This window comes from Petaurus breviceps, unplaced genomic scaffold (assembly GCF_028583685.1).
Source record: "Petaurus breviceps papuanus isolate PSGF00001 unplaced genomic scaffold, PetGlider_PUasm1.0 208, whole genome shotgun sequence".
Lineage (NCBI taxonomy): Eukaryota > Metazoa > Chordata > Mammalia > Diprotodontia > Petauridae > Petaurus > Petaurus breviceps.
In genome coordinates, this window is record NW_027185852.1 from 29,431,415 (window position 1) to 29,452,915 (window position 21,501).

Sequence of the window (21,501 nt, forward strand, 5' to 3'; positions counted from 1 at the left end):
ACCCCTCGGGTCTCCCCTGTCCCCAACCGTGGGCAGTATCCAGGATCACATCCACCTAAGGCTGCCTGGGCTGTCCCTCCCTATCTTTGCCTCTCATGCCCTTGCCCTGGCTCTGTGTGACCTTGGCCAAGCCAGGAGCCTCCCTCCCAAAGTGTGCCCTGGCCTCCTGGAGGAACCCTCACCAGGCACTCCAGAAGCCGGGCAGGCCGAGCCACAATGATCATCAGTTTCTTCACCAGCTGGGTTACAAAGGCCACCTCTGTGCTCTCTGACCGCTCATGGGCCTGTGGAGAAAAGGACACTTATCATGGACACAGAAAGCTGCTGGGCAGGGCAGGGCAGGGGACTGTGGCCAGCAGGCAACTTAGCCCTGAGTTAGCAGCCCTGATGAGGAGGGTGTCTCAGTGATCTACCTGAGGACCCCCAAAGACTCTGGGCAGCCAATCACCAGGGGAGGGTAGAGAGGGAGAGACTGACTTTTTTTTAAGTTAATTTATTTTTAATTTTCAACATTCACTTCCATAAATTTTAAATTTTCTCTTCCTCCTTCCCCCCTCCCTCCCCAAGAAGGCATACAATCCAGTATAGGCTCTCTATATATATACATTCCTATTAAACATACTTTCACATTAGTCATATTGTATAGAAAAGTTAGAACAAATGGGAGAAACCATGACAAAAAACAAAACAAAACTAAACATTAAAAAAAATAGTCTGATTCACTCTGCATTCAGACTCCACAATTCTTTGGATGTGGATGGCATTTTCCATCAGGAATCCTTTGGAACTGTTTTAGGTCCTTGCATTGCTGAGAAGAGCTAAGTCTATCAAAGTCAGTCATCGCACATGTTACTGTGTACAATGTTCTCCTGGTTCTGCTCACTTCACTCAGCATCAGTTCATATAAATCTTTCCAGGCTTTTCTGAAGTCTGCCTGCTCATCATTTCTTATAGTGCAACGCTATCTATTACATTCATATACCACAACTTGTTGAACCATTCCCCAATTGAAGGGCATACCCTCGATTTCCAGGTCTTGGCCACCACAAAAAAAGCTGCTGTTGGGGCGGCCAGGTAGCACAGCGATTAAGAGCACTGGCTCCAGTGTTGAGAAGACCTGGAGATCGAATCCCAGGCTCAGACACTTAGCACCCACCCAGAAACACCTGGCCGTGTAACCTTGAGCAAGTTACTTAACCCCAATTGCTTAGGGGCGGCCAGGTGGCTCAGCGAGTAGGAGCACCGGCTCCAGTGTCGGGATGACCTGGATCAAGTCCGGGCTCAGATACTCAGCACCACACCCAGAAATAATAACTGGCCTTGTAACCTTGAGCAAGTTACTTAACCCCGATTGCTTAAAAAAAAAAAAAAAGCTGCTGTAAATATTTTTGTACATATGGGTCCTTTTCCCATTTTCATGATCTCTTTGGGATGCAGTCCTAGAACTGGGATTGCTGGGTCAAAGAGAATGCACAGTTTGATAGCCCTTTAGGCATGGTTCCAAATTGCTCTCCAGAATGGTTGGATCAGCTCACAACTCCATCAACAACGAATTCGTATTCCAACTTTCTCATATCATTTTCCTGTTTTGTCACATAGCCAATCTGACAGGTGAGATGTGGTACCTCAGAGTTGTTTTGATTTGCATCTCTCTAATCAACAGTGATTTAGAGCATGTTTTCATATATAGATATTCATTCAGATACCTTTAATTTCTTCCTCTGAAAACTACCTGTTCATATCCTTTGACAATTTATCAACTGGGGAATGACTTGTATTCTTGTAAATTTGACTTAGTTCTCTACATATTTTAGAAATGAGGCCTTCATCAGAGAGACTAGTTATAATGTTCCCTATCTCTTGCTTGGTCATAAATTCCTCCGTTCTCTATAAATCTGACAGATAAACTACTCCTTCTCCCCTAATCTGTTTATATTATCAGCCTTTACATCTAAATCATGTACCCATTTGGACTCTATTTTGGTATTCAATGTCAGATGTTGGTCTATGCCCAGTTTCTGCCACATTATTTTCCAGTTTTCCCAGCAGTTTTTGTCAAACAGTGAGTTCTTATTCCAGAAGCTAGGGTCTTTGGGTTTATCAAACAGTAGATTGCTATAATCACTGACTACTATGTCTTGTGTATTTAACCTGTTCCACTGATTTACCCCTCTATTTCTTAGCCAGCACCAAGTAGTTTTGATAACTGCTGCTTTATAAAACAAACTAAGATCTGGTATGGCTAGGCCACCTTCCCTAGCACTTCTTTTCATTAATTTCCTTGATACTATGGACCTTTTGTTCTTCCAAATGAATTCTGATATTTTTTTAAGGTCTATAAAATAATTTTTTAGTGGGAAAGGCTGACTTTTGCCATTGAGGTCCATCACCATTATCATCATCTCACATTTCTATGGTGTTTTAAGATTTGCAAAGTGTTTTTACAAATAGAGTAGAAGGGGCATCAGGGTGAACACAGACCCCGGTCTCCCCTGGCTAACAGGGGTGCCACCACGAGGGGGCCTGAAGCCCCTTCCTCAAACAAAGGGGCCAGCACTCCAGCTAGAGCCGAGCAGGGCACAGGACAAAGACTCTCGTCTCCCGACTCCTCTGAGCTTTGTTCTTCATGATGCAGCAACACGGCACAAGCTTTTTTGGTGGCCACGCCCTCCTGCCAACTCCTAGAGAGAGCTTGTGGTCTGCTGAGGGCCCCAGATCTTTTTCAGAACAAGAGCTGTTCCTTGGGAGGTATAACCTCCTCATTCAGTCCCTTCTTGGGAGAATCAGCTCAGGCCTCCATTCTGACAAGTCATCATCTGACACAAATGCCAAGCAGTGAGGGCCAGGCAAAGCCCCCTCTCCCAACCTGTTAGAGAGCTGTGTCTGGCCACTCCAGGGGAGACTGGGAAGTCAGGTGTGCTGTGTCTGACTTGTGACTCTCCCCCCCTCCTGGGGAGCCTCTGTCCAGTGCTTGGATGAGCTCTGGGCCCACCCCAAACTTCCTTGTGCTAACAGAACAGGAGGTACTTGTGCCAGCCCCCCCCCCTCCCCGCTCCCAGCCCTACACTAACATAACATGGCTTCTTTCTCAATGGTTCACTAGCCATTCTTCAGGGGAATCCTCCCTAGAGCCCTGCCAGGGGTCAAGGTCAATATCAGTGCCCTCTGAACCATGGCACAGCTGCTATCTGTGAGATCTTGGAGTGCAAAGGGTTCCCTTCCCCTCTCTGGGCCTCAGTTTCCTCCTCTGGAGAGTGAGACACTGGACTCCCCCCTCACCCCCAACTCTCCACCTTATGGCCCAAAGGCCCAAGGAAGCAGACCCAGAGGCCCCAGGGCCAGGCCACTCACATCCTGCAGAAGCTTTTCCAAATTCTCCTGAAGCTCATAGAAGTAGCGGGACGTTATAAGTCCATTGCGGGATTTATCCAGGCAGTCACGGGCCAGCTCAATGACCTGGTGGTGGATGAAGCTCAGCGCCCCATCTGCCAAGGGCAGCACGTCCTCGGCAGCATTTGAGGCAATGCACTCCGCCAGCCGCTCCTCCATCTGTGCCGTGGCCTAGGAAGCAGAGAGGGCTCAGAAGCATTAGCGCCAGCGGGAGGGTGAGGCTCCAGGGAGGGAGGGCCTTGGCCACCAACCACCATTTCCCATGGCTGACCCCAGGCGTGGCCCAGGCAGTGCCAGGTCCCCTCCCCCAACCCAGCCCGATCTCCCCAACGTATGTATCCCGTCTCTGCAGGGATGTACGAGGTTCTGAGCCTGCCGCTGCCTCTGGACACACACGGATGTGCACTCAGTCCCCCGGGTCAGACCACTAGCTCCACAAAAGCGACAAGCGCTTCCTCCCCCCAGCTGCCCAGGGAAGGCCCACCGGCCTCTCTCTGCCTGCCTGGGATGCTCCTCTCCAGGTCCTTTGAGGAGGGTCCTCAGGTGGGTGCAGCCTCTCCTTCCTGGCTAGAATGGGGCCCTTCATGGTCCTCCTTGATGCCGGCACCTTCCCTCTGACAGACTGCCCTCCCCTTCCCCTGGAGCATGCAGTTTGTTAATGCATGCTATCTCATTAAGATGGGCCCCTGGGAGGGCTATTCTCAGGTATTCAGAACTTTTCAAAGTTAAAACTGGATAAACTAAGGCCATTGGTTGCAGCCCAAACAGGCTCTCTGGACCCTGCTTCCCTCCTCTGATGTGTCTCCAGCTCTGTACTACTTGGGCTGTCCAGGAGTGCCCAGACCAGGGCAAAGAAGAGCCCAGGAGCCATCCTCCTCCCCCGATTAGCCGGCCCAAGGCTACCTCAGCTTTCTTGGCTGCCACATGGTCCCACTGAGACCCTCCCAACTCATCTAGAGCTTGCAGACCACTGAAACCTCCTCCACCTCTACCCTGACCCTGTTCAGGCGTCCTGTTGCCTACATGTGTAAATGAGAGGGGCTGGAGCACAGGTACTACAAGAGGGCCATCCCAGCTCTATACCCCACCAATCTGCTAGAAGCCAGGATTTAGGACCCCATCCCAGGAGGAAGGCCCACCACTGGCTTGAGACAGGGAAGGAGGTCTTCTGAACAGGGGTCACCCAGTGTCCTTTGTCTGGTCTGCTAACCACACAGCATCAGCCTCAGCAGAAGCCCCTCTACGTACATGCATATGTGCGTGTGCACATGCTCAAAGGAAACTGAAATGTGACCCAGGGCCAAACCATGGGGTCCCCTCCCCCAGACAAGAGGAGCCGGGGCCATGCATGGACTTGGGGAGGCTGCCCAGCTTGGAACTTCCAGGTACAATGCTGAGAGCTGGGCTCCTGCCCATCACAGCTGGCCTGCATAATCTCCCCTCCAGGGGTGTGGACTTCAGGCTCTTCGCCACCTCGGGCACCTTCTCTGCCCGCACTCTAGCTTATGGTTATCCTTTGAAATATATAGTGGCCAGAGAGCCAAGTCAGCCAGCTTCAGGGAAGAGCTGAGCAGGACCATCGGCCCCCCTGGTCCTAGAGTCAAATACTGAATCGGCTCAGATGCTGAGCCAGGGTCTGCACTACCCTGGGCAAAGGCCTCAACTTCTGTTTGCCTTGGGTTTCCTCCTCCATAAAAAGAAGATGGGAACAGCACCTGCACCTCCTTCGGTGACCACGAGAACCAAATGAGACCATTTGCTACAAAGTGCCACAAAAATGAGAACTGTTCTTTTTGAATGTTGGTGGGAACTCAGCCCCAACAGACGGCGAGGATGCCTTCACTGTCGCCACCTTCATCATGAGCCTCAAGAAAGGCTGTTTGTCCCAGCTGGGAGAGCATGGGCACCACCCAGCTGAGGGCCCAGTATGGCCAGAACGCTGGCCCGAGCTTCCCCGGCTCATCGCAGGGACGTGGCTGCAGTGGGGCTTCTCCCTCCGAGATCCTTTAATGTTGGCTGCCATCTCTGGACACCCAGTTTCTTGCCTGGCTGGCACCCACACGTGTCATCCCCCCTGCCTCCTCCCCTTCCCTCTGACCCGAGTTCCCATCGTGCTGTAGGCATCTTAGCCTTTCTTCATATCCCCAGGCCTTGGCACAGTGCCTGACACACAGTGGGGCTCAGTAGAGACTCGCTGACCCAGTAAGCGGGCACCCCCTGGCAGCACCTTACCTTGGGGAATCTTTCTTTGTACACATGATTCATCATTATTATTTCACTGTCGAAGGAGACTGGGGAGCGGCCAGGACTGAAAGAGAAGGCAAAGGATGGGTTGTTTCGCCACTGGGCTACAGGCTGTGCAAGCTAATGAGGCCACCCTTCCCATGAGTGCACAGTCCATCCTCCAGAGGTGAAACCTATCCCCAGCACAGCAGCCCAGCACCTTGGAGGAAGGGAGGAGCAACACACCTCCACTTCTTTATCCCAAAAGATGGCCAGGCTGTGGCCTAGGGTGACTAGACCCATGCCCCCCGCAGCATCTTCCCTGGCTGTCTGGCTCATAAGCTACGAGCCTTGTCTCTGATACACACATGACAGAACATGTGTGCAAGCTGGTGAGCGTGAGGACGTGTGAGAGTGTGAGATGCGACTGGATGTGTGCATGAGTGTGGGGGCCTGTGCATCAGCCAGGGCGTCTGGGGGACTCTCGGGCTCCCAGATGGGCCTCCCCACCGCCGCCCCATGCACAGGCCCCCATAGACCCTTAGCACCACGGCCACATGGCAGGACGCATGGGTGCCTGAGGTATGACTGCCATACCCATGGAGGTGTCAGATCTCCAGGCATGACTCAGAAGCTACACTAAGGCTAACAGCTCCTTACCCAAGTCTGACTATGTTCTGCTGTCCACCAGGAGGAGGGCCAGCAAGGAAGGTTAACGCCCAAGCTGCCCCATTTCTCCAGGTCCTTCCTCCAGACCCCAGGAACTGCCTGGGAGCAGATCAGAGAACCAGGACTGAGGCTGGGGGTCAGGGGGTTACCCACCTGAGGCTGCGTGAGCGGGGCCTCATGGCTGGCGACTGGCGGCCCTCCTCGTCCGGGACGCTCTCACTGCTGAAATGCTTTGTCAGGAAGTGCAGCTCGTCTGCCGTGGGCTGGAAGGGCAGCTGGTGCAGCTTCTCCTGGGAGGAGCAGGACGACTGAGGATGATAAGCAGAGTGGGTCAGTGGAGCTTTGGGATGGTGGGGGGGGGAGGGCAGGGAAACAGCCACCCAGCTCCCTGCTGTGCTGCCAGGACCCCAGAGGAGCAACCAGGGAAGCCCTTCCAGGGTGGGGTGGAGACACAGGAGAGCCCTGACAAGCGGACACCCTACCAGCCTGGGGGGCCTGGAGTGAGGGGACACCTAAAAGCAGCTCCCTCCCAGTGGGGGCCCTCTGGGAGGTTAACGTGGAAGGAGGGGACAGGAGGTTGGGGAGATGGGCACACAAGTGGCTCTGGCACCTTCCCAGCACCTCCTCCCTGGCTGCTATGTCTGTGTCCGGCCAGGTCAGAGGCAGGCCTCCCCCATGCCTGCCCACCACTAGTCAACCCCTGCCCTCCCAGCCTTACCCCGGGCAGCATGCCCACTGCAGGGGATTTCCTCTGGCTACAGGATGGGAACAGCTGCCCTACACTGGTGGGGGGGAGGGGGAGTAGAGGGCGACTGGGTGACAGTGACTGCCTGGGACACAGGTCTGGCAATAGCCAATGGAGTCCAGTGGAAAAAGGGGGTATTTTTAGCCTTGGGGCCAAAAGGTCTGCCCTGAAGACCATTGGGAGCTTCAAATGCTGCCCAGTCAGTCAGGAATCCAAAGGACAGGTAAAGCCGGGACCCTCGGGCTGACTCAGCTGATGCCCCTCTGTGTCCCCCAAGTGAGGGTCTGCCCGGCCCTCTTGGTCCAGGCTCTGGTCATGTGGAACCGAGCCTCCTCCCTTCCCACGCTACCTCCCCCCCCACCGCCGGTACCCAGGGCCGTTCTGGCCCTTCCAACTCCATGCCAGCAAACTAGGAAAGCCAAGCACTCTCAGCTGGGCTTCCTGCACTTCTGACCTGAGCTGCCTAAGACCTCATCAGTCTGGAGACTCAAGGCAGCAAGCCCAGCATCAGGGCGCCAAAGGGTCTCCTCTGGTCAGGGCTGCCTCTCCCTGGGGTCCTAGCTCCCACTGCTCCCTCAGCTCCTCTGTGAACACCCAGCACCAAGGCCACCTCCCTCAGGATGCTGACCTGACTGTTCAGGCTTCCCGGGGCCAGGCACTGGAGGTGAGATGGCCAGGCTGCTCTTCCATCCACCTTCCCAGAGCCCAAAATCCCTTTCTCTTTTATCAGGAGCCATCATCTTCACAACCTTTCCCCCCAGTTTTATATTCCTCCCTTCTCTAGGCTGGCCCACTCAGACAGTGAGGCCACAGGCCCTGGGCCCCCACAGGCCACACTACTGGAGGCAGGACGGCAGCCCTGCCAACCCCAAGGCCCATGGGCACTGGCTGTCCTCAGGGCCTTGGTCAGCTGTGGCTACTGGTCATCCAAACCCTCAGCAGCCTGGAAAGCAGCCCAGTAAGTGGTTTCTTTGGCTCAGTCTCTTCATGGCTGATGTGCATGCCAAGGCCAGTACACAAGGGAACTGTGAGGGGCGAGAAGCTAAATGAGGCTGGCCCACAAGGCTCCCTGTTACCCTGGTCTGCAAGGGCCCCCGGGCTGGCCTGTAGGCACAATTCTCCCTCTGCAGACTCCTGGGCCATTACATTTGAGTTCTAAACTTCCACAGGGGGCACGAAGCCAACATCAGGCACCCCCCTCCTGCCAGACAGTGTTCTCTTATCATTCCTAAAGTCAGGTTCTCCTGGGAGACCGCAGCCCCCCAGGCTGCCTTCTGCCCATGGAGAAGGCATGTAACCTTCAAGCTGTGGCTTCTAGCCTCCTCTCCAGAGCCTGCCTGGGAGAAGGGACACATCCCACATCCCACTTTTTAAACTCAGCTCTGAGAACTCCAATTTCTGCTCTAAAGTCATTCCTACTTTCTTCTTCCAAGATCTTTATTTCTCTTGTGGATAATCTTGGGACTTCTGTTCCTGCTCCCTAGGATTCTGCCCTGCAGCAGCTAAGACTGTGTCACCTTCTTTCTTAAACGTCCATGTGTTCGCCTTTCTTGGGCTCCTCTGGAAGGTTTTCCTTATTCTTTCTCCTGCCTCTATGACCTCTGCTGGTTTATCAGCCTGGGCACTTTTTGCTTTTCTTCTGCTTTCTCTGGTCCCTCTTCCTTCCCCAGTGGAGCTGCTGGGCCTCCTCAGCCTCCTCCCGGGGGAAGAAGACTGGCCTCAGTGTGGGGCTCTGGGTGTGAGGGACAGCCCCCAGGCCTTCTGGCCACCTGCCATCCTCCTTTCCTCTCTTCACTGTCTCGTTCATGCACTCTCAGTTACTGGCTCCCAAAGATTCACTTACCAACTCTGTCTAGATGCTATTTCTCCAGCCCTTGGCCCTCTGTTAACTCAGCTCACATCCCCAGCTATCTCTCACTCATGTCACCCTGGATGTCCCTCATGTATCTTAAGTTCAATACATCCAAAATTCAGCTCCTCTTTCCTTCCAAGCCTTGCCCTTTTCCAGACCTACCTAGACCATCCTCCCAGGCCCCAGGCTTTGGGGTCCCCTCACTCCGCCCTCAGCACCACTCTCCTGGACAAGGACACCGGCCTGCAGATGGCTCTTGCTGGCTCAACTCCTGTCTTTCTCCAACCCATCCCACACACAGTTCTGAAAGTCACTTTCCTAAAGACCAAGCCTGACACTCTCCTGCTCAGAAACAGCCATGATTAAAGCTAACATTTATACGGCACCCACCATGTGCCAAGCACTGTACTTTATAAATATTATCTCATTAGATTCTTCACAATCCTGGGAAGTAGGTGCCATCAATATCCCCATTTTACAGATGAGAAAACTGAGGTCACAATGAAGTGACTTGCCCAGGGTCACACAGCCATGTGTGTCTAGGGCTGGATTTGAACTCAGGTCTCCCTGACTCCAGGTCCATTGCTGCCTTCCCAAAAAGCCCCAGTAGCTGCCTCTCACTCTGAGAGTCCAACATGACACCCTCAGTTCCCAACATGGCTCCCACACACTTTCCAGGATTCCCCCATGCTCCTCCCTGCCCAGGCTCAGGCCGTCCTGAGGCCTGCCACCCTGCCTTGGCTCCCTCCCCACTCCTCCCACCCCCCGGGAAGCTGCCTCTTGGCCCAAAGTCCTTGCATGGCCTTGAGGGAGGGACCCACTTCACATTCACAGAAGCCCAACCTTGTCTCATCCCGAGTGGCCCTGGCATCTGCTGACAAGAACAAGGAGAGGAGAGAGAGGGAGGGGAGTCACAGCTGAAAAGGCAGCACGGGCAAGCTGGGCCCAGGGACTTACAGAGACAGTAGAGCTAGGAGTGTTGGTTCCATAACCAGAGGAAGGAAGAGAGGCCAAGGACCAGCGTCGTCCATCCGTCCTGCGACAGAGACAGACACTTCTGTGAGACACCACTTAGCAGGCTCCCAGGGTCCCCCCGTCACACCCCTGCTCTGTGAGCTTCTGCCCAAGAGGCATCCCACAGCTCAGTCTGGGGACCAGGGTCTGGGCAGACTTGGCCCCAAACACTCAAACACTAGCATCTAAACAGCTGAATCAGCCCCAACTGCACCAGCACCTCCCGCTGTGTCATGCTCAACACAGGCGGCTCCTGGGAAGGCCCTGATCCCTGCATGGCACCCCTGTCTGCTACCCCTCTGTGGCGACAAGTGTCATCTGCCCTTCCCAATCCAGGGTGGGGAGTCTGCACCTAACAGTGAGAAGCCAACAGGAAGAACAGGACCAGAGCAAGGGCAACCAGGAAGACCACGGGAGTCAGAGCTTGAGAAGAGGATGCTGAGGCCCAGAGAGGACCGAAGGTCCCCTGAGCATGACTCAGCAGGGTAGAGCCTGTGCTTCAGGACATTTATGTACCCCCTTCTCTTCCCCACACCTCAAAAGGAGGGGGACAGTCCTCATTTCAGCAAACACAGAAAGGACCAACCCTTGAGGCTCCCCATGGTGTCCCTTCATGCCCAAAGTCCCATGTGTGGGCCACCTGGGGGCCTGAATGGAGCAGAATGAGTCCTAGGCAGAGGAAGATCTTGCTATCATTCCTATCACTTGCTGGCCCTGCTCCCTCCTTCCAGATGCCTTGTGTAGCTCTGGCCCTACGGGTATGGTTCAGCACTGCCCGTCCTAAGTACCAGGACACAACGGCCACTGCTGCTCAAAGAAGCGAGAAATAATGTGGCTGCTAATCACACTGGGAAGGGCCTCCTGAAAGCAGCATCCTTAGTGTTTACATAGGAAGGACCAAGCCCAAGGTCTGAGGATGGGCTGAGTGGTCCTCAGGCCAGGGCAGATGGCAAGGCCTGGGCATCGGGCAGATGAAGATGAGTCTGCCCCCAGCCCCCACCTGCCATCCAAGCTGCTGCCCTGCCCTGCCACAACAGCCCAAGGACAGACAAGAACCAACATGCTCCACAGGATCCCTACAAAGGACAGGGAGAAGATCTCCAAGCCCACTTTGGGCCAGTCCACCTTTAGGAAACTGACCTAAGAAGGTGGGCATAGAGGGTCATGGCAGATGGGTCCCCAAGGTGGAGACTGGCTCTGGGCATGGCCAGGGGGCAGAAGAGACATCCCAATCCTGGGGCCTGGCAGGGCGTAGTGCCTTTGACTGCTGGCCTTTCCAACAACCCCTGAACTTCTCCCTAGAGCTGACCAGGATCTTAATGGGTCCAATGCCCCCATTTTACAGGTGAGGGAAGAAAAGTCCAAAGAGGACAAGAGCTTCACTAGAGGTGCCTCTGTCACAAATAGCACAGTAGAGATTTGAACCCCAGGGTACCAGCTCCTGGCAGAGAGCCTCCTTGGGAGGTGAGAACCGAGGACCCAACTGTCAGACGGCTATGTCTCACCTCCCCCAACCTACTCCCCGCTGCAGAAACTCAACTGACCAGGCCAATTCACTTGTCCCCAGATGCCCCCAGGTTACCTGTCTGCTCTGTGTCCATGGCTGCAGGGGAGAGATTGGACAGAGGAATGAGAACCAAGACAAACCAGAGGTCTGCACACAGCCAGGGGAGGCCACATCCCCACCCCAAAGAGTCACCTCCTGCCCTGGATTTGAGGTACCACATCTGGCCAAGAGAACAAAAGGCCTGGTTCCCAGGGCCTGCCCATCTTAGGACAGGGCCCAATGCCCTAGGAGGACCTGGAGGCAATTCTCCACTGCAAAGGCTAGAGAGCGAAAGGCCAGAGCAGCTGACAGCCTTGGTCCCATCCACTCAAGGATTTAAGTAGTCAGGAGAAAGGGTCTGATGGAATGCAGTGAGGCGCAGAGCCTGGTTAAGAGGACAGAACAGGTCCCAAGGCAACATGGGACCAATGGACATGCAAGGTCCTACTCTGGGGCAGCCTAGGGAGGGGGCCAGCAAGCAGAGCTGTTGCAATGAGCCTGAAAGGAAGGGCCCCACGGAGCTCAGGACATGCAGATCCCTGGGTTGAAATAGGGCCACCCAGGTTTGCCCTGGTCTGAGGGAGAGGAGGAAGGTGTCCCCCGAGTGGAGCCCTCTCAGGGCAGGGAACAAACAGAGCCTGGCCCAAGAACATCTGCCCGCCAACCTGTGCCAGCTTACCTGCGGGCAGGAACGAAGGAAAAGTGTGGGGCTGGAGCATTGGGAGAGAAATTCCGGGGACTGTCCAGAGGACTGCCACCTGTAGGGAGGAGAGAAAAGGGTGCTCAGCTCTGGGGCTGAAGGTGACTACAGCAGCAGAGGCCATATCCCAGCAGGCCTGGCCCTCCCCAGGCAGTAGCAAGAACACCACCTGCCACTCTCCAGGACAAGCCCGCACAGTCCTTAGGGCTCACCCCACCTGCATAAAAGCCTCTGGGACAGCTGGCTCAGCCTGCTCTGGAATGGGCCTGCCCCCCAGCTTTGCCCACCCACAGGCACAAAGGCAGCCAAAGAAAGCTCTGGTTCCCACAAGGGAGGAAGAAGGAAGGGGCATCACCAGACTCTAGGGTGCATGGTTAGACTTGGGGCTGGGGGGGGGCTGTCTCCTGAACCTGAAGGACAGGAGGGGATTCAGCAAGCCGAGCTGCAGCAGAACTCACTCCAGGCTCAGGAAGGTAAAGGGAACACACATTTATTAAGCACCTTGTATATGCTTTGCAAACAGGATCTCACTTGATCCTCATAACCCTGGGAGGGAGGAGCTGTCCTCCCCACTTTACACATAAGGAAACAGGCAGATGTTTGTGAAGTGACTTGCCCAGAGTCACACAGACAGTATTGGAGGCTGGATTTGAACTCAAGTCCCCCACTGGACCATCTAGGTGCCTAGGGCTACAGACAAGGTAAAGAAAAGAACCCAGTTTGGCCTGAATATGGAAAACGTGAAGGGAAACAGCCCAAGTCCAGTCTGGATAGAGAAGCTGGAGCCAGGCTGAGGAGGGTCTTGAATGCCATGATGAGACTTCATATTATGGGCCCTAAGCCTCGGGCAACCCCTGAGGCCCAAACGCAGACGAAGGATGTTATCAGAGCTAAGCCTGGGAAGGTTACTGGGGTCTGGTGGGAATGAGAGGCCAAGACAGCAGGCCAAACAAGAAGATACAGGCGGCAGAGGCAAGTGTGGAGAGCCCAGGAGGCCCTCCTGAGGGAGTGTGGCTGAGAGGGAGTGAACAACCCCCAGCCAGGGGCTGTCCTGACTTTGTGGTCAGGCCCAGCCCCTAAAAAGGGATCTGAAGCCCTGTGAAGGTAACAGGAAGGGGCTGGCCCAGAGTGAGTCCCTAAGTCAGGGCCTGCTGCCTGTCAAGTGTGGGCTTGGCTTAGGGAAGCCACCACACAGATAAAATAAACCCAAAGGCTCTCCCAGCTACACAGAGTGCTTCATCTCTCTCCCAATCAGACTTCCAGCCTAGTCAGCATCAGCTCAGCTGGCTGCACCTGGGCACAAAACCCCCTGGGCAAGTCTTCACAAGTGGCCAGTAAGCCTCTAGAATATTCCACTCTGGAACAGGGCGCAAGGTGAGGATGTCCCCCTTGGGACTGAGCGCAAATTCGCTTCTCCCACCAGCAAGTCCCTCTGGGGCCAACAAAGCAGATCTCTGTTTGGCGTGACAGCTTTCCAGCGTCTGAACAGCTCCTCTGTCACCTGTCCTAGTCATTCTCCTCGCCAAGCTCCACACTCCGTTCCTTCACCAGGTGCTCTCTGGGGACACCATCTCGAACCTTGACCCTCCCGCTCACCACACAGCCTGCCAAACTTCCTGGGAGGGTGACAGAGGGTGGGCCTTGGCAGCAGAGCACAATTATCATCTCATAAGCAGGGTGGGAACTTGTATAAGTCCCTGCCTACCCTCCAGAAGGGCAAAGTTCAGGGACAGCCATGAACCATGCCCCTTGGCATCTAGACAACAGGGCACACAGGGATGCCAAGAAAGGCTAGTGGGAGCCCAAGCCCTGGGGCTTGCACTGGGGAAGCTAAGGGTCAGCGGAAGGAAGCCCTGATCTGTCATCTGATCTGTCGGATCCTTTCACTTTACAGCTCCCAATCAGACAAGTATGGCCAAAGGAGATACAGACAGGATAAGCTGAAGACAATGACAGGGAAGGCGGGGTGGGGCCCCTGCAGGGACCCCCTTTCTTGCCTACTTCAAGCCAGTCTGCTCTGCTGAGTACTACCACCCCATTTCCACTTTCCCCACCTTTGCCTGCAAGGCTCTCCCTTTCTTCCCCTCTGCTCTGCTACACAAGCCACCTCCTAGGCCCCAACCCCAGGAATCCCTTTAGTGCCTCTCTGACCCAGAACAGAAGCTCCCTGAGGGGAGGGAGGACCTCTCAGTCTCTATCACACCCAGCACTGAGCTAACTACATACAAATTTCCTAGGACTGCCTCCTAGGTTGCCATGACCTCAGGACCCTGAGGGGGGGGAGTGGGAAGAGGGGGAGGCCCTCACAAGCCCCTCCATAGCTGCCACCTTCTGGCCAGCTCTTTCTGGAAGCAAAAGATTTCCTGCACTGGGCCTTAACCTGTCTAGTCTGCCGGACAAGCCTGACCCCCAAGTAGTGGAAAGGAGCCCTGACTCTAAAAGCAAAGGCCCTGGGATCAAGCCCTACAGCCCCCACCTCCTTCAGGCAACAGCCCAGTCCTTTCAGCATTCTGGGCTGGCCCAGGTGCTCTGGATACAGACCCAGCTCAGAGCAGTTCCTTAGATGGCTCACCCATGGCCAGAGGTTGCAACCCCTCCCCAGGGGATTACTTGAAGCACTCCCCTCCCCAAGGCTTAAGCACTGATGCAAATCTCCCCTTAGTGTCCTCAGCATGGATGTGGTGGGGAGTGCAGGGGTGGGAAAAGCCTCAGCCAGACATACCCAGGAAAAGCCATGTAGGTACCTGGGACATGCTGGCCCCACTTCTGGAATGAATAGCTATCCCTGGAGTCCATGGTCACCTCTGGACACAGTGCCAGATATCGCTAGGCCCCTAGTCTGCTCAGCTAGGCCACACCCAAAAGCTTTCAGGGAACAAGGTCCAACTCCAGCCCAGAAAATCAGACTGTTCCCTCCAAATCAGAGAGAAAAGGCCAAGCAAAGTTGGGGCGGGAGGGGGATCCAAATGTCGTAGGGTACTGAGACTCTCCCCATGCCCTCCCAGAGAAGTGGCCCTCAGGACAAAGGGAGGAAATACACCTTCCCTTCCCACCCCCACAGCCCAGCCACATCTTCAGCTCATCTTCCCTGTACAGCTCCACCCCCCAGGTCTAAACCTGGGACCCACCCATCAGCTCACCCCAAATCTCTTACATGGTAAGATCCTAAGGTTCCACCAATCTCTCTTCTATCCTCCCCTTGCTCCCTATTCACAGGGCTGCCCCCCTAATAATCCAGGGCCACATCCACTCTCCCAGAGACCTGACTACCATCTCTGACACCAGTCTCCCCTCATAACCGAAGTGTTCACAAGCTGACCCAATCATCTATGTCACTCCCCTCTTCAAAAACTTTCAAGGGACAAATCCTCAGGGCAGAGCCAAGATGACAAAGTAGAGGGAGCATTCAGCCCAGCCCTCCCTCCAAACAACTTTAAAAGGACTAGAGACTAGAGACAACTCAGCTCCAGGTTACAGTTCATGGGCAGAGAGGAACAATTCCAGTCACAAGAGAACATGGGCCTTTCCTACAGAAAGACCAGACTACAGTCCCAGTGAGCTGTGACAGCACCTGAGAAGCACTGAAAACTTCCAAATCTCCAGAACTAGCTTTGCAAACAGCAGAGCAAAAAAGGCCTGAAGCATGGGATAGTTCCCTTCCCCCCACCACCAAGAACGGGTTCCAAGTCAAGAAATAGGCTAGAAAAATGAGCAAACAAGAAAAAGAGAGCCTTCCCATGAAAAGCTAGAAAGGTAACAGGGACGATCAAGACACAAACTTAGAAGACAACAATGTCAAAACAGCTGCAAGCAAAGCCTCAAAGAAAGCAATATGAATTGAATATAAGTCCAACAAGAATTCCTTGAAGAGTTAAACAATGATTTCCAGAATCAAGTAAGAGTGGTAGAGGAAAAACTGGGTAAAGAAAAGAGAGCAAGGGAAGAGAATTATAAAAAGACAATTAACAGGGGCAGCTAGGTGGATAGAGTATCAGCCCTGGAGCCATGAGGATCTGAGTTCAAATCTGGCCTTAGACACTAGCTGTGTGACCCTGGACAAGTCGCTTAACATGACTGCCTCAAAAAAAAATACAACTAATAGCTTGGTAAAAGAGGTACAAAAAATACTGAATAACAACTTTAAAAATAGAATTGGTCACATGTAAAAAGAAGTCCAAAAATTCATTGATGAAAATAACTCCCTAAAAAGCAGTATTGGGCAAATGGAAAAAGAGGTACAAAAGCTCAATGAAGAAAATTAAGTCCTTAAATAACGGAATAGGGAAAGTGGAAGCTAGTCATTCTATAGACATCAAGAAACAACAAAACAAAGCAAAACAATGAAAAAATCTCACTGGAAAAAAAACAATTGACCTGGAAAACAGACTGAGGAGATGTAACTTAAGAGTTATTGGACTACTAGAAAGCCATGATTAAAAAAAAGAGCCTAGACATCATATTTCAAGAAATTATCAAGGAAAACTGTCCTGATATCCTGGAACCAGAGGGCAAAATAGAAACAGAATCTGCTGATCACCTCCTGAAAGAGATCCCAAGATGAAAAGTCCCAGGAATATTATAGCTAAACTCCAGAGCTCCCATGTTAGAGAGAAAATACTTCAAGAAGTCAGAAATTCAAATATCACGGAGCCACCATCAGGATAACACAAGATTTAGCAGCTGCCACATTAAAGAAGCAGAAGATTTGGAACAGGATATTCCAGAAAGCAAAAGAGCTAGGATTACAATCAGGAATAACCTACCCCAGTAAAACTGACGAAAATCCTTCAAGGGGGAAAAAGGGTATTTAATGAAATAGACGGCTTTCAAGAATCCCTGAGGAAAAGACCAGAGTGGAATAGAAAATCTGACAACAATGAGACATCAATTTATGGATACAGCCAAAGCAGCACTTAAAGGAAAACTTTTATCTCTAAATGTGTATATCAATAATAGAGAAAAAAGCAGATTAATGAATTGAGCAGGCAACGAAAAAAAAAACCTAGAGAAAGAACAATTAAACAGCAAAATGGAAATTCTGAAAATCAAAGGAGAGATTAAACTGGGGTAAACATTTAGAGCAAGTTTCTCTAATAAAGGCTTCATCTCTCAAATATATAGGGAACTGACCCAAATTTATAAAATTAGGAGCTATTTCCTAGTTGACAAGTAGTTAAAGGATATCAACAGGAAGGTTTCAGAAGCAATCGAAACTATCTGTAGTCGTATGAAGAAATGTGCTAAATCACTACTGATCAGAAAAATGCAAAATAAAACAATTTTGAGGTGCCACTACTTTACCTGTCAGACTGATTAGCATGACAGAAAAGAAAATGACAAATGCTGGAGGGGATGTGGAAAAACTGGGACACTCATGCACTGCTGGCAGAGTCGTGAGCTAGTCCAACAATTTTGGAGAACAATTTTGAACTATAGCCAAAGGGCTATAAAACTGGGCATACCCTTTGACCCATCAATACTACTACTAGGTCTATATCCCAAAGAGATTAAAAAAAAAAAAGGGAAAAGCACCTGTTTGTAGAAAATATTTATAGCAGCTCTTTTTGTGGTGGCAAAGAATTGGAAACTGAAGGCATACCCATCAGTTGGGGATTGGATGAACAAGTTGTGGTATATGATTATGATGAGATACTACTATGCTATAAAAAATAATAAGCAGGATGGTTTCAGAAAAACTTGGTTAGTCTCATGTGAACTGATGCAAAAGGAAGTAAGCAGAACCAGGAGAACACTGTACACAGTAACATCAACATTATAATAATCAACTGTGAATGACTTAGCTATAATGATTGAGACAAAGGCAGAAGACAACTCTAAAGGATCCGTGATGAAAATTGCTATCCAGCTTCAGAAAGAGAACTGATGAACTCTGAGGGCAGACTGAAGCATGCCTTTTTCTTCTTTTTTTTTTTAATGGTATTTTGCTTTGTTTTTTTTTAAATTTGTTTGTTTACTTTTAGTTTACAGGATTCAATCCCACAATTCCTTGAGTTTCACATTTTGTCCCCTTCCCTCCCCTCCCCCCCACCATGGCAGCATATAGTCAAGTATAGGATCTATAAATACTTTCACATTATACATTAGTCAAGTTATAAAGACGGATTGTATCAGATGGAATGAAAACTGGTAAGGAGGACATGAAACCAAACAAGAAAAGGAAAAAGATCAGGTATTTTGCTTCCATCTGGATATAAACTCAGTTCTTTCTAGTTCTTTCTCTGGATGCATATATTTCTCTCCATCATGAGTCTCTTGGGGTTGACTCATATTACTGCATTGCTGAGAAGAGTCCAGTCTATCAAAGTTAGTCATCACACATACGTTGTGTCTGTAATTGTGTACAAATTCTCCTGGTTCTACTCTTCTCACTCAGCATTAGTTCGTATAAGCCTCTCCAGGTAAATATGAAGTCCATCTGCTCCTCGTTTCTTATAGCACAATAGTATTCCATAACATGCATATACGACAACTTGTTCAGCCATTCCCCAATTGATGGGCACCCCCTTAATTTCCAATTCTTTGCCACCACAAAAAGAGCTGCTATAAACATTTTTGTACATATGAGTCTTCCTCCCACTTCTATGATCTCTTTGGGATATAACCCTAGGAGTGGTATTGCTGGGTCAAAGAACATGAAATTATTTATAGCCCTTTGGGCATAATTCCAGATTGCTCTCCAGAAAGGCTGGATCAGTTCACAACTCCACCAGTAATGCATTAGTGTTCCAATTTGCCCACATCCTCTCCATGCCTTTTTCACTCTCTATTTTTCTTAGGGCTTTTTTGTGGGTGTGTTTTCTTTTACAAGATGGCTAATATGGAAATCTGTTTTGCATGACTTCATATGTATAACCCATATCAAATGCTTGCCTTCTCAAGGGGTGAGAAAGGAGAGAATTTGGAATTCAAAATTTTTAAAATGAATGCTAAAACAAATTTCAATTGCAACTATGAAATAAATATATTAAAAACAATGCAAAACAACTCTCAAGGGCTTCCTCTAATAGCTCAGAGCCCCAATTCACAGACTCTCCCACGCAGCCAAGTATCAGCACTGCATCTGGCACATCTGAGCACCCCAGAACTAAATTCAGCATGCCTCTCCTATGGTCCTTTCACATTCTACCAAGTATCAGACTTATTTCTGCATTACATGGCAACTCCCAATGAACGGTAAGCTTCCATTCTTTCTCTGGTGCTCAGCACAGGATCTTACACACAGCAGATACTTACTAAATGTTTGAAATTTCAGTTGCAAACTCTCTCTCTGAGTAGAACAGCCTTGGGGGGGCACACAGGGCACCCAATCTCAACTGGGTCTGAAGCCCTTTGAGTATCTGAGGACAAAGGTCACACCTCTCCTGAGGTTCCCTCCTCCTGCTCACATGTCCTCAGTTCCCTTCCAGTCGCAACTCTCAGGCATGAGCTCCAGGATCTCCAGACCTCCTGGTCACCCCAATTTGAGAGATTCTCCACTTAGGAGCCTCTCTATTCTTTAAGGCCTCCCTCCCAAGCTGCCAGCCCCACATGAAGGCAAGAGTTTCAGTAGCCTGAGACTCTACTCAGAGCCCCTGACTAGAATCATCAGCAGGGGAGCAGCTTTACAAACTTTCCCAGGTGAATGAAATGGACTCATACTAAGAGGAAACTGATAGACGTGTGAACTTGGGCGGCCTAGGGCAGCATGGTAGCCAAACACAGAATATTTTCTTTAAAAAACCTTCTGTCCTCTTGGCACAGAGGTAGGGGCTGCCAGGGCAGACCATCATGGGCACTGCAGCGGTGAGTCTCTGCTTGTTACAGAGGGGACCCCAATTTGGAGCTAGGATGAGGAGGACATTTCCTCTTTTTCTTTCCTATGCATGTTCATAGTGCCCTCTGTCTGGGGGAGCCCAGCTACAAGGTTACCCCTCAGTAACTTTAGGCTTGGGAGCCTCTGCTCAGCCTCTGTTAACCAGGGCCTTTTTCCTAGCCTTTGAGGACCCCCCTGGTCCCCTTCTCCTGCAAAGTGGCTTACCTGGGTGGCCATGCAGTGGTGAGTGGGGCCGGGGCAGGGTGGGGGACGTGCTGGATGGAACTATCAGGCTCTTCCGGTTGCTTGTCCTACAACTGCAATGAAAAGAACAATGTGAGGAGGGCTGGTCAGACACTGATGCCCCCAAGCACTCTGGTCCCAGGTCTGGTATTTTCTTCCCCACACTGCTGCATTCAAACACAGACACCAATAGGACAAAGTGACATTCAAATATATGCCATCCAACTGGGTCAAACCAAGAGAGCTTCTGAAGTTCAAAAATGGGGAAAGGAAACACATGTCAGCTCTGAAGATCGCCTTGCCCTAGGGAAGTTAAACTGATGCCTGCAATCGCCACCATGGATACCCCAAGAGAGCCCAGAAACCATATGGCCACATGCCATTTCCCTGCCAGCAGAGGGCACCAGTTACCAACCAGAGCACAAGTCACTGAGCCAGCACCGCCCTCTCAAGCCTACTCTGCAAAGAGAGCAAAGAAAGAGTGAAAGTCATAGATACACAAACATAGTTATGAAAGTTCTGTCTGTGGGAGCCCCAATTGGCAATTAGGGAGGGCCTATCAACTGTGGAAGGGTTAAACAAATTATGGATATGGATAATGATGGAAGAGAAGGCTTCATAGAAACTTGGGATAGATGAACATAGAGAAAGGGAGTATAAGGAGAATTTCTACAAAACCAACACTGTAAAAACAACCTTGGAAAGACTTAACAAATCCAATCAGGGGGGCAGCTCAGTGCTGCATTGAATAGAGCCCCAGCCCTGGAGTCAGGAGGACCTGAGTTCAAATCCAGCCTCAGACACTTAACACTTACTAGCCCTGTGACCTTAGGCAAGTCACTTAATCCCAATTTCCCTGCCCTCCCCCCTCCAAAAAAGCAAAAAAACAAACAAACAAAACCCCTCCAATCAGTACAATGACCAACCCCGATTCCATAAGACCCATGAGGAAGCCAGCCACCCACCCACCTCAAGATAGAAAGATGAGGGACAAATGTGCAGAATACATGGTCAGCATGGGAATTTATGCTGGACTATGTATATTTATTATAAGAGTGCTTTTTGTGGGGGGTGGCTAGGTGGCGCAGTGAATAGAGCATCAGCCCGGGAGTCAGGAAGACCTGAGTTCAAATGTGACCTCAGATACTTAACACTAATTAGCCGTATGACCTTGGGCAAGTCATTTAACCCCAATTGTTCTGCCTTCTCCCCTCCAAAAAGAAAAAAGTGTTTTTCCCCCCACAATAGGGCGGAAGTGGGGGGCAGAGCCAAGATGGCAGCATAGAAGCAGGAAAACTCCGTGCAC

The 21,501-nt window shown here is 51.3% G+C and overlaps 1 protein-coding gene across 13 annotated transcripts in view; it reads right to left on the minus strand.

Annotated features, from left to right (window-relative positions):
* Positions 1-21,501, minus strand: part of LOC138165390 (microtubule-associated serine/threonine-protein kinase 2-like) — a 201,423-nt gene that overhangs the window by 27,280 nt on the left and 152,642 nt on the right. For 8 of the 13 annotated variants that reach the window (XM_069093679.1, XM_069093678.1, XM_069093676.1 and 5 more), the window contains 8 exons: positions 20,178-20,269; positions 12,119-12,197; positions 11,476-11,496; positions 9,837-9,915; positions 6,436-6,590; positions 5,623-5,698; positions 3,352-3,561; positions 183-284 (listed from right to left, as the gene is read on the minus strand). In XM_069093679.1, the coding sequence (XP_068949780.1) occupies positions 183-284; positions 3,352-3,561; positions 5,623-5,698; positions 6,436-6,590; positions 9,837-9,915; positions 11,476-11,496; positions 12,119-12,197; positions 20,178-20,269 (814 nt within the window). The remainder of the gene's footprint in view (positions 1-182; positions 285-3,351; positions 3,562-5,622; positions 5,699-6,435; positions 6,591-9,836; positions 9,916-11,475; positions 11,497-12,118; positions 12,198-20,177; positions 20,270-21,501) is intronic. The other 5 variants (XM_069093688.1, XM_069093681.1, XM_069093682.1 and 2 more) reach the window with 1 other exon arrangement.